General features: G+C 47.7%; 3 protein-coding genes across 3 annotated transcripts in view; 1 reads left to right on the top strand and 2 right to left on the bottom strand.

Annotated features, from left to right (window-relative positions):
• CSUI_010620 (uncharacterized protein) lies at positions 1-1,082 on the bottom strand. The gene has a single exon (XM_068070723.1). It carries the CDS (start codon positions 1,059-1,061, stop codon positions 843-845), a length of 219 nt encoding a protein of 72 aa, XP_067917303.1. The 5' UTR covers positions 1,062-1,082; the 3' UTR covers positions 1-842.
• Positions 1,083-1,191: 109 nt separating this feature from the next.
• CSUI_010619 (uncharacterized protein) lies at positions 1,192-3,800 on the bottom strand. Its single transcript, XM_068070722.1, has one exon. It carries the CDS (start codon positions 2,597-2,599, stop codon positions 1,376-1,378), a length of 1,224 nt encoding a protein of 407 aa, XP_067917302.1. The 5' UTR covers positions 2,600-3,800; the 3' UTR covers positions 1,192-1,375.
• Positions 3,801-6,643: 2,843 nt separating this feature from the next.
• CSUI_010618 (set domain containing lysine methyltransferase kmtox) overlaps positions 6,644-11,283 on the top strand; it is a gene marked incomplete at its 3' end in the record, with an annotated part of 6,096 nt that continues 1,456 nt past the window's right edge. Inside the window, exons 1-2 of the mRNA XM_068070721.1 lie at positions 6,644-9,720; positions 10,568-10,718. Coding sequence (XP_067917301.1) covers positions 7,657-9,720; positions 10,568-10,718 — 2,215 coding nt within the window. The 5' untranslated portion in view covers positions 6,644-7,656. The remainder of the gene's footprint in view (positions 9,721-10,567; positions 10,719-11,283) is intronic.

Here is an 11,283-nt window from a genome sequence, read left to right as displayed (position 1 = left end):
ACCGTCCTTTCAAACATTCCATCTCCCTTGCTGCATGCATTTCTCGACTCACATGATGATGCGTGGGAGTAGACAGTGTACCAGCAGCAGCCTCTTCGAGAACTTCACGCCTTCCCCTAAAGCCTAGTCTGGCCAAAGTATTATACCACAGCATCCCTCAGGGCTAGACATACAGGTGGACGTATGTATAGACTGGCAAAACTAAAAAACAAGAAGAAAGCGCGAAAAGCTGTCCTGTGTGTAGGAGGAGATGCATCTCATCAACCGGCCTCCAGTCGACTCATGATACACTCTCTCCAATGGAGAGGAAGACACCGTCAACCCACACACNNGAGGTGTATCAGGAAGTTTGACCACCCTGAGCTCTCCTCATGATTTTGTTGTTTGGAGAAGACACCGTCAACCCACACACATAAGAAAGAAGCATTCAGCAGATGGACAAGGGACTTGAAGAAAGGTATCTATGCATTTCCATGAACCGAGGCACTTCTCTCCCTTCCGCAGTTTCTTCTCCAAACAACAAAATCATGAGGAGAGCTCAGGGTGGTCAAACTTCCTGATACACCTCATCACTCAGGTGGTGTATGTACACCTCCCGATCAGAGGAGGTGTCTATACACCATCGAAAACTACAATGGAACGAGCTGTCCCTCTTTCCTCCTCCGTTTAAGAAAAGAATTCCCATCTACTTCACAAGACAAAAGGAAGAGTGAGTCTTTTTCACGTCTCTACTCTTTCCTACCCTCCTTCTTGCCCGTCCTCCCTCAGGCGCAATGCGCGTTAGCGTATACGCTTCATCTGACCATTAGTACAGACTGGTCGCTCCTCGAGCTGCGTCCGAACTATGAACTCTCTCTGTCTCTCCGCATTATCACACCTCCGCTTGTGTGACGTCTAACCCGAAACATAACGACGCTCTCGATACAACCCCCGATCAACATCCATGCATGCGTTCTTACGTACATACACATATACATGGAATGCAATATACGAATATATATATATATATTCATCGATCTTGGTATCGCTCGTGGGGTATCGAGTCGTCTACACATGCACATATTTGTATGTGGAATGCAATCTACATATATATATATATATAGATATGTATATGTACGTAAGACAAGGCATGCATATATATAGATTGCATTCCACATATAAATATATATATATATATATGTAGCTTGCATTCCACATACAAATATGTACGTGTGTCGACGACTCGATACCCCTATGAGCGATACCAAGATCGATGAAGCCATGGATCACCTGAGTACGGGTTGAGAAAGATGGCCCTCTCTGGTTGTGTAATTCTTTCCTCGCACCTTCCGTTCTTTCGTTCCTCTCTCTCTCCTTCTCAGAGGATGGTGTCGTCTTAATACCACCAGAGGCTCAACACAGGAAGACCGAGGGACAACGACGTGAAGAACAACGAAGGAGCCAACTGGAGCTGTGCTCCAGATGGACGGATGATGATAAAGAGATTATGCTCTGGGTACTTATCGTCCGTTAACTCGAAACATATGCCCCCACGTATAGTGACCCTCTGACTGCCCGTAGGCCAGGTGAAGGCGTAGCTGGGAAATGTCAATCCCTCTGGTATAGTTCTACTCCAGAAATCCGTTAAGGGAGCTGTGAAGATGAAGTATGCTGTATAGTTAATGAGCTCTCGGGTATCACAGAAGGAGGGTTGTTTCGCATGCACTTGATAAGCTTGCCTTTTGAAGCTAGACGGTTTCATAGTAAATCTGGTTTCATCGAAATGGGTTAGGATAAGACTTCGACCTTGTCGTAACCGAACTGTCAGAGTTTCATTCTTTCGTGAGATGCCATCAGAAAGATCTATGTAAGCGTCGTTACATGAGTCACTGATAAGCTTGAACGCAGATGCCGGAAGAAAAGGAGATACAACAGATGGAAAGGGAGACAAAGCTGAAAAAAGGTCGGGGGTAACTGAAGGAGGGGAGAAGAAAGAAGAAGCAGGCTCGGCAAAGGATTCAGGACAAGACACCCCCGGATAAAAGAGAGTTGACAAAAGAAGAGAGGGACAGTTGATGCTTGCTATCAAGAGAAGAATACAGCAGAAAAGAAGAAAAGTGCCCCGGAAGTTGCGGGTGGATGATGAGCCCTCAAAAGGACGACAAGAAGACGGCGAAAACGACGTCAGAAACGAATACGAAAGAAAATGAGGGAGAGAAATCCAAGGAAACCTCCGTAAGAAAGCGGCCTTCTTCACCACGAAATCCCATAAGAGATAGGGAGGCGGAAGCCAGGAAAAGAAAGGATATAGAGATGACAACCAAGTAGGAAAGAAAGAGAGAGAATACGATTGCGAGTGGTGTCGTGAAGCCCTTATGCTGCTTCTCCAAATGGCCTTCTTAGGTTCGCTCGAAAGCAGAGTTCGATCAGTATCACACTTCAGTCGTCCATCACATCTCCCTGTCTCAGCTACTGGCTTGCGAGAGTGAGGTGGCGCCTCTACAGATGCAGGCTGCTGATGCGACACCGGAGATGATGACAATGAAAAAGGAGCCTCTCTCGATCGAGAGACAAGTCGACGGGATTTCTCCCTTTTTGAAGGGAGAATAGAGTCTTCCATCGTAGGGATAATACGGCACCTCACGAAGAAGAAGAGTACCTGACGAACGCGAAAGCATCATCGAAATGGTTTCGTGCCGTCGCAACGGCAGTCAATCCTCATGGCTATCATTGAGTCAACATCATTTTAGAGACTTTCGGGTGTATCTACACCATGTCCGGCTTGCCAAAGCAACTTTGTCATCAGACAGGCCAGGTGACCTTGTCTCAGGAGTGTCGGAGAAGGGATTCTCCCCGTCAATATGCAGATCGATGTCTTTATCTCAGTTGTATGACGGGCTTCATCCGACGAGCTGGGCCGCTACTCACCATGTTTTTGAGGCAGCGGTTCTACTACGTAAGAGTACTAAGAGGGAGTCTTTCTACAAAGCTGAGAGAAAACGCGAGGACACGGCCATGAAACATGAGCGCAACAGACAACCTTCCATCACCCTGCGAGCCACTCAAAGCACTGCATGACAGCCAGGCTGACACAGAAAATCGAGGAAGTACCGGAGATAGATCGAGGGAAAGACATCTTAGTTGACATTTGAACCAGTCGCGCTCTTTTCTCCGGCAGAAGGGAAAGTCTTTGCAGACAAACTACGGGGGAGAGCGTAGTATAGAGCCTCCTCGGAGTTTCCGGCCCATTCATACGACTTCGCCCCAGCTTTACAAAAGAGAAAACACGGCTGGAGAAAGGATACCAATCTGTGTAAGCTGCTACTGCACTTGATCCGTGAACAGGCAGAAGCAACAACGGTCCCCTGGCCGAGGCGCAGTGTCCTTCCGATGACGAATGTGCGGATTTCCGAGATAGACGGACACAAAATCACCTGAGAACCGAGTGAACGAACCATAAAGTGACATCTATGAAAGACATGCAGAACTCTATAAAGAACTCCATACGAAAGAAACACCAGCGAAGAGGAAAGCAATGCATCAGAACGCGGGATGGGTCAGAGGGGCCCGCTTCGGAAATCGATGGCCGGCGCATGAGAGCCCGGGTGTGCGGGTGACAAGCGAGCCAGCCGGAAAGAAGCAGCGGACTGATGCATCTCAGCCCCGAAGCTTGGCGTTCTATTTCAGCCTTGCAAAATTTGACACAGCGGAGAGTGCACCCGATCAAGCCCTCGGCCGAGAAAACAGAGGAGGTATACGCGCTTGTAGCGATCCATCTCTAATAGTACAGACGTGTTCCTTGCGTTCTTTGACGGCTTGGCTTACTCCTCAGCGTGCACGATGCACAGTACAGGAATCACCTCGCTGTCCTTGTGCGTTCGTCGCCGTTGGTATTTCCGGGCAACCGCAATGAGCGAAGAGACCGGCTGCTAATGAGGATTGTAGCGGAGGATCTCGCATCGTGCGCATGCCGGCTGCGCTGATTTAAGACACAACTGTGACCTGGAGGGCTGTCGGCTTAGAGTAGTACTTCCGTTTTGTGGCCATCAAAGGCGCACTACAGAAGAGTAGATCCAACTCGTTTGTGTCTCGCACTTTTCTAGAAGATCAGAGACATGCCCCATAGAGGCACCGCAGCACCGCAGGCACCGCCTCGTTGAAGGTACCAAACAAGCAGTGCAAGCCGAAGGAAGGCAATGCCGTGGAAACAGCGCGGATAGGGAGTCCAGTAGTGAGGGTGCGCAGGAGTACTTTTGTCTCCTGTGCGTTGCTGAGAGACAGCACAGCTGAGCGGCAGGACGTGAACCTCCGTTTTTGCTCCAGTCCCTGACGACGACGGTCCTGGAATACACGCTATATCTGATTCGCGTGTGATAGAAAAGAGAAGGGTCCGGACGTCCGTACGAATGCCGAGAGACTCCTAGGGCAGGTGCCAGTTACCCCCTCGAGGCGTAGGTGGCTGCGTAGCACTGCCTCAGAATGGCAAAGAAAAAGAAGACAAGCAACCGCAGGGACAAACGCTACGGGTACGGCCGGAACACATGAATACGGAGTGTTGGGAGTTGGCGGAAGTACTGAATGCAAGCGGGGGAAGAAGGCATAATAATCTAGGACAGAGCGACGCAGCTGAAGGACACAATTCACGACGCGGTGCCATGCCCGTGTCTTCAACTTCCATTGACCGAAAAAGCACTTCTGTCTCATGCGCCCGAACCCCTCCACGGTTGGTAAGCCGACAAAGACTCACACGCCATTCCAGAAAGGGGCTGGAAGAGAAAGGCCAAGACGTGAGGGGGCAGTTCAGTAGGAAGACAGACTCCCGGCTATCAAGCTGGGAGTTTTCGGTTTTGCTTCCGCAGGCTGTGAAGCCCCTGGCTGGAGGGGAACCGGCCAAGCACTGAATCCATGTGCGTGACTTTATGGATACTTTCTTGTTAGACGTTAAGTTCCCGCTATCATCCGCTGCCTATCCGAAACCAAACAAATGTGAAAAATCCACTGCAGACTCAATTCTGACGCCATCAGGTGGCCAAACATGCAAGAAGTTGAGTAACTTCCAAACTAGGATGCCAGAGTATTGAGTTCTTCGTACCGCCAGCAGGACGCGGCCGCTCAAAAAACGGCACTTTACAGAACACGGGGTCTCTCCACTGAATTTCGTCTGCGACGACGATGTCGTGTTTGTTCCTGTCTGAGTGAGAGACGGCAAATACGTTCGATTCTTCGCAGACGCTCTATCTATACTAGGGTAGGGTAAACTCTAAACCACGACATCCTGCGCCGTTTTCCTCCGTCAACCCCTAGAGTGTTTCTTTCCCTCCTCGCTGGGTTCTCTTGTTCTCAAGGGTTTTCAGACGGCGCACTTTCCTTTGTAATGCTTCACATCTAAGCCACAGAAACCATGGGATTTCAAGTTTCCGCATGAGGTGTCCTTGGCTCCGTGCTGTTACTGCGCACAAGAGCTCCTGTCGGTCCATCGGAAGCTCGGTCGGCAGCCTCGTTTCGCAGTTTGGCTCCCGTGGCTGTTTTTTCTAGGCACCTGCCTGGCATGTAGAATGCATACTGCACGCGCGCACCCTGGTAAATCACCCCGGAGGTGGGCGCGCTTAACGCGTCGCTCAGACGGAACCCATGGCGAGCCTTATAAACCTGCCCAGTCTTATTGGCAGCTATTGAAGTCTCCGGTTGTCTTCGTGACAACTCACCAGCTATATACCCTCCGAATGGATGTGAACCGCCAAGCCTACTACATCTACGACTTTCTTACTGGTTCCCGCCGTACGGAAGTCGCTCATGAAAGAGTGCCCAGCCCCCCTGGGCACCATGCGATACCGCAGCCTCCGAAAGACATAACACAGACGGCGGTCCGACTTTTTTCACCCCATTAACGGGAACAGTCGGTATAAGCACGCTCACAGGCCAAACTAGTAAGTAACGGCACGGACAACCACGTTGTCTTGACAGATACTCCCTGGCTAGGAGGGCGAGACCATAGTCAGCACTCCGGAGGCACTGGGCCGAACCATTCGAGTGGCATCGCGCGAATGAGAAAGCAGCAGCTCTCAAAGGCCGTGGAAAAACCCTAACAAGCAATAAGACATAAAACGGGCAAGTACACCGTTCTTCTTCCCCCGAGGCCTAGAAAGTCTCAGCGTGTTGTATCCGTGGAACATTGTCGGTTTTCTGTTCGCCAGCGAAATAAACCCATTTAATCTACTTGCCGCCCCATCCTAGTTGTGGAGCCCCCCGTACGGCTGCTTAATCGAAGAATACACCGGGCGCACTAACCGTCCAGAACATCTTGTCTTGTCTCGGTCCGCTACCGGTCGTCTCCCAGTCAGTCAGTCACTCCGTTCGCACATCCGAGACTTAGCCCTTGAGCCTCCCGCGTGGCCCGCTGTCCACGGAACCGAGGTTGGAAGTGTACCTCGGCCTCCTAGCTTCCGAAACACGTCCTAACCTATATAGCTGCGTTCAGCTTATGTAGCCGATCGCAGTACATAGCTTGTCACTAGTGAGTGATGACCTCGGATGATGCCATACTACCACCACCCAACCATCCTCCCACTCTCTCCCAGCTGAAGGGTCTAGACCTGTCGTCCTCCCGCCCCCCTCCCTCCCTTCCTTCTCCCCAATACTAGAGCTACTACTACTACATAGACGGGGGAGTTGTTGCTGTCCTGCTACTGGTAGTACGAGGACTAAGATGTCCACCTGCTGTTTTTCCTTACTCGTCTCTCGCCCACCAGCTGCAGTTACACCCGGCTGCCGCGCTACAGCAAAGGCCTGCCAACATCTGTATTGCTCTTGTCTTCGTCTTGATAACGTCTGTTCTTGAAAAGAAACGTCAAGATTGCTAATGACATTGTCCGCCTTTCTGGTTCTTGTCGCCTCACGCACACTGCGGCTCGTTCTGCTTCTTCTTTTCTCCGCACTGAGCTGGCACCTTCTCATTCGACTGAAGTCACCAGCGCCATCCTCCTTCTCCACCATTCAAGACAAACTAAGCAATCTTAATCTCTGATCTCTTTCGCCTTTGCCTTAATCGTTCATAACAATGCCTCGTGTTTCCCCTCTCTCACCCTGACGGCCTCGTTGGCCCCGGAGCCGGCAGGTTTTTCTCTTTGGAAGGCAATGGCAACAGACACACCAGAGGGAGACAACAACAGGAACGTCGTTGTTCCTCTATCTAGATGTCCTTCGCGATGTTTTTTCTGACTTGGTCTCATATCGTTTCATTACTGTTCTGTCTATGCGTACGCCAGACTTCAGCACCTGTGAAGAACACGTATCATCTGCTATATTGTCGGTCTGTAGAGAGGATAACTGCTGAATGACTTCCACACCCTCTACAGTGGGAAGAATTTTCTCTTCTTTCATACCCCCTTCAAACTGAGAACCTTGTTCACTTTGTCTTCAGACGACTCCTGGTGGGTGTTTCTTCAGAAGGACCCCCTCATTCTCCCCACTTTAGCCTTGTTTCTCTCTAACCTCTGTCGATCCTGTCTTTCATTTCATAAGGGATTTGTTCGTGTTTCTATATCGATTGTCGAGGATGAGAAAAAGTCGAGTGTTCAAATAGGGGTCATCGTCTCTCGTCCCTCGGGTGTTGTCTTGTAAGAGGCGCTTTGTCTCTCCCTCTTTCTCATCTACTCATTCTTACTTCCATGTACAAGAATGGAGAGAAGTGATACGTATACCAGCATCCTATCTTCCTCTCTTCCATCAGGTCAGTCTCTTCCTCCCTCCTCTTTATCTCTGGATTCTTGCGGTCACTCTAAGCCTTCTCCTACGAGAAAAGAACATCGGCTACACGAGGAAGAAGGAGACACTCTTCCTGACAATGTCTCGCTTTCATCTAGATGCGACAGAACTACCGAGAATTCTTCAAAGAACGAAACAAAAGAAAATTCTTTTCCACTCAACTCGAGTGAAATTGTCTCTCCTGAAGATGCTCTCCATGTACACCCCGGCTCAGACATGTCTTCAACAAGCACGGAGAGAGAGAAGAAAACAGCGCCGTCGTCTCCCTTAGTTGATGGATCTTCTTCTCTTTGCTCTCTCCCCTTAGAGCCTCGGAGCTCAGAGGAAAAAGATTGCAAAGATAATAGTGACAAAACACGAACAAACATGGCATCTGCTACAGTAGAGTCTTCTTCTTCTTCCTCTACTTCTCGCCTGTCTTCTTCTTGCCTTGTCTCTTCAACAGCTCCTTTAAGTCCTAAGGAAGATGACGAAGAAGCAGAAGAGGAAGGAGAAAGTGTTTCTTGTCAACTAGGAAAGAGTGAAGAGACATCCGTTGCAATGTTGCCTTCTCCAAAGGAACTTCAATCCCCTCCAGATTTCTTGTCTTCTCTCTCTCCTTCATCTCTTTCTTCTTCTTCTTCTTCTCTTCCTTCTCTAACACATAACGTCTCTGCTGTAGAAACACCTGTTACACTTCTATCCAAGAATGATACTTCCCTTCGTTCCTGCTCTAGTCAAAAGAATTCAGGCCTTGTATCTACCTCATTTTCTTCTTCTCCTTTGTCTCTCGCATTATCTTCTATATCTCATAAAGATCAGACATCTTCTTCTCTTCTTCAAGAAGAAAAAGAAAGAGAAGGGGTCTCCACAGCATCTCACGAACATGTACCTCTCTCTTCCCCTGCCCCTGTGGATCAGGCGCCGAGCCTTCATTGTGAGTCCACTTCCCTTCATTCGAGCTCTCTTCTCATGAGGGAAGAACCTCTTTTACACTCTCCTTCTCATCTTCTTACCAAGGCGAGAGATGACGTAACAAGTGCAGGCAGTCTTGCTGATCAAGATGCTTCTAAAGGAGGTGGTAAAAATGCTCCCGGAGAGAAGGGTAAGAGTAAAGCTTCCGATCTCTCTCTCCTAGAAACAGCTTCGAAGGATAGTATCGACCAAGATATTCACTCCTCTCTAAATAGAACTTCTTCTCCGCCTTCTTCTTCGGCAGGCGATGCAAATCCACCACATGAGACGGCTGGAGAGCATAGTGAAACCTCGGGACTTCAGCCTGTCTCTTCCTCTTTTTCTTCTGAAGTCGAAGAAAGAAAGAACGTTCCTCAACAGGAAGGAGAAGAAGAGAAAAAAGAAAGAGAAGACGTCCAAGAGAACACCAAGGAGACCAAAGAAAAAGAAGAAGAAAAGAAGATACAGGGTCAAAGTAACAGTCTTTCTTCTTCTTCGTCTTCCTTCTCTCCTCCCGAGATGTTGAACTTACCTCAAGATCCTCTCTTCATCTCCCCTACTTCTATTCTCTCTTCTTCTTCTTTATCATCTTCTTGTTCACATGAGAAGGACCTCCATACAACATCGACAGTAACGACCGCCATCATTACCACGGGTACACACGAAGTTCTCTCGGATTTCCAAGAAGAAGAAGAGGACCAGCAGAGAGACGAAGAGAAGAAGGAAAAAAGAGGCGTCGCTTCTCCAGGAAGAGAACAAGAGGAGAACGACGAGAAAGAAGGAAAAGAAGGAGAGCTTGGTCAGGAAGATGATGCGAAAAAGCAAGAAGAAGAAGAAAGAAAAGAAGAAGAAAAGGAACAGGAAAACGGAGAGGAAGGAGAAGAAGAACAGAAGAACCTAGTTGAATCGACTGGGTCACATCGACAGCATTTGCATGGTCGTCGTGTCGATGCTAAGCTTCGATTGAAGTTCAAGAGAGAATTCTCTAGGACATGGGTCGATATCAACAGAGCGCCTTCATGGCCACCTATCAAAAAAAATAAGGTACATCATACAAAACAGATCTATCTCTATATACATAGAATTCCATACCCCCACTACTATCTATCTCCATCTATCTATCTATCCTTTATCTATCTATCTGTAATCTATCTATCTATCTTTATCTATCTATCTATGTGTATGCATTTTCACCTGTATAGCTACATATATGTTGTTCTCGCTGGCGTCTTGTTCATGTAGCGTGTATATATTGTAGACTGCTGTTGTCTCGAGACGTGTCTATGTGTCTGTACGTGTATATATATCATAGACGTCGTTTTCATACGGCTGCGGCGGATTCATATAAAGCTATGTAGATACATAGCATGTAGAAGAGGTGTCGTGTGATGTATAGCACATGAGAGATTTCTCCCTTTTTTCATGTCTAGCGGGTGCATGCATGCATGCGTGCTATCTATTTGATTCTTTTCTTAAGATATTTGTTACACCCCCTGATCGACCTCTTCTTCTTTCCTCCGCCTCCTTGTCTTGTACTTGAAAAAATGCAACAGCAGGCTGACGTTTTCTTCTTCTTCTTGGTCTTCTCATCTCTCTCTTTCTTCTTCCTTTTCTTAGATCCTTCTCATCTAGGAAAGAGATCTTCTTCCCGTCCTGTCCCCTCTCTTCTTTCTCTCCTTCTCTGTGTTTTTCTACCTATCTATTGATCGCGATGTGCGAATGGCTTCACCGGGGATATGTATGAATATGCATGCATGTCCTATGTAGGTGTATGTATGCTCTATATGTACGTATGCATAAGCGTGCATGTGTAAGTTGTCTATATGTTTTGGTGTGTATGTGGCACGTCGTATGTATGCATGCGGTTGTTTTACCTCATGTTGTTGCTCAGTATTTGTCTAGCGATTGGAAGAGAATCGATTTAAGCTCGGGCGGAGGAGAGATACGTGTCGAGACAAAGAAGAATCGAATCTTTCTTAACGATCTCTGCTATCTCTTCGACGGAGTCTTCACGCAAAAAAGTACCCTTGGAAGGAGGGCAGGTATGCTAAGAAAGAAAGAACGAAAACAGCTAGGAGATCTAACTCAGGTGATCTACATCCCTCCCTCTTCTTCCTCTTCTTGTCATAGGCAAGTTGACACTAGGTCTTTTCATGCTGATAGACACTCAGAAGAACATACGTACATACACATACAAGCAAGGACCTCACATAATAAATACCTTCATATACATATATATATACATATGTATGTCTATATATAGAGAAGTCATCTATTCATGTATACATCTTTTTTTCAGTCACACGACGATGATAGCGGCGGTGTGCTTGTAGCTTGATCCCCAGAAGAAGAAGAAGGAGGGGTCGTCGTAGAGTTTCTCTTTTTCGTAGATTATCTCTTACATACATCCATACACAGACATCTCTACATAGCTATATGTCACATGCTTTCGCTTTCTTTTCTTTCGTTCTTTCTTCTCCACTTGACTCGAGTGTGTCTCTCTTCAACCTCGATGTATCTATCTATCAATCAGTCAACCAGTCTCTATCTATCTATCTTTAATCTATCTATCTATCTCTAATCTATCTATCTATCTTGATTCTATCT

This window comes from Cystoisospora suis, assembly GCF_002600585.1.
Source record: "Cystoisospora suis strain Wien I chromosome Unknown contig_7872, whole genome shotgun sequence".
NCBI lineage: Eukaryota > Apicomplexa > Conoidasida > Eucoccidiorida > Sarcocystidae > Cystoisospora > Cystoisospora suis.
The sequence above is the reverse complement of the archived record's forward strand: the minus strand, read 5'-3'. Positions and strand labels throughout refer to the sequence as shown.

Excerpts from the sequence above, each read along its gene's own strand:
- CSUI_010620 (XM_068070723.1), bottom strand. The coding sequence starts at position 1,061 with ATGTGCATGTGTAGACGACTCGATACCCCACGAGCGATACCAAGATCG.
- CSUI_010619 (XM_068070722.1), bottom strand. The coding sequence starts at position 2,599 with ATGGAAGACTCTATTCTCCCTTCAAAAAGGGAGAAATCCCGTCGACTT.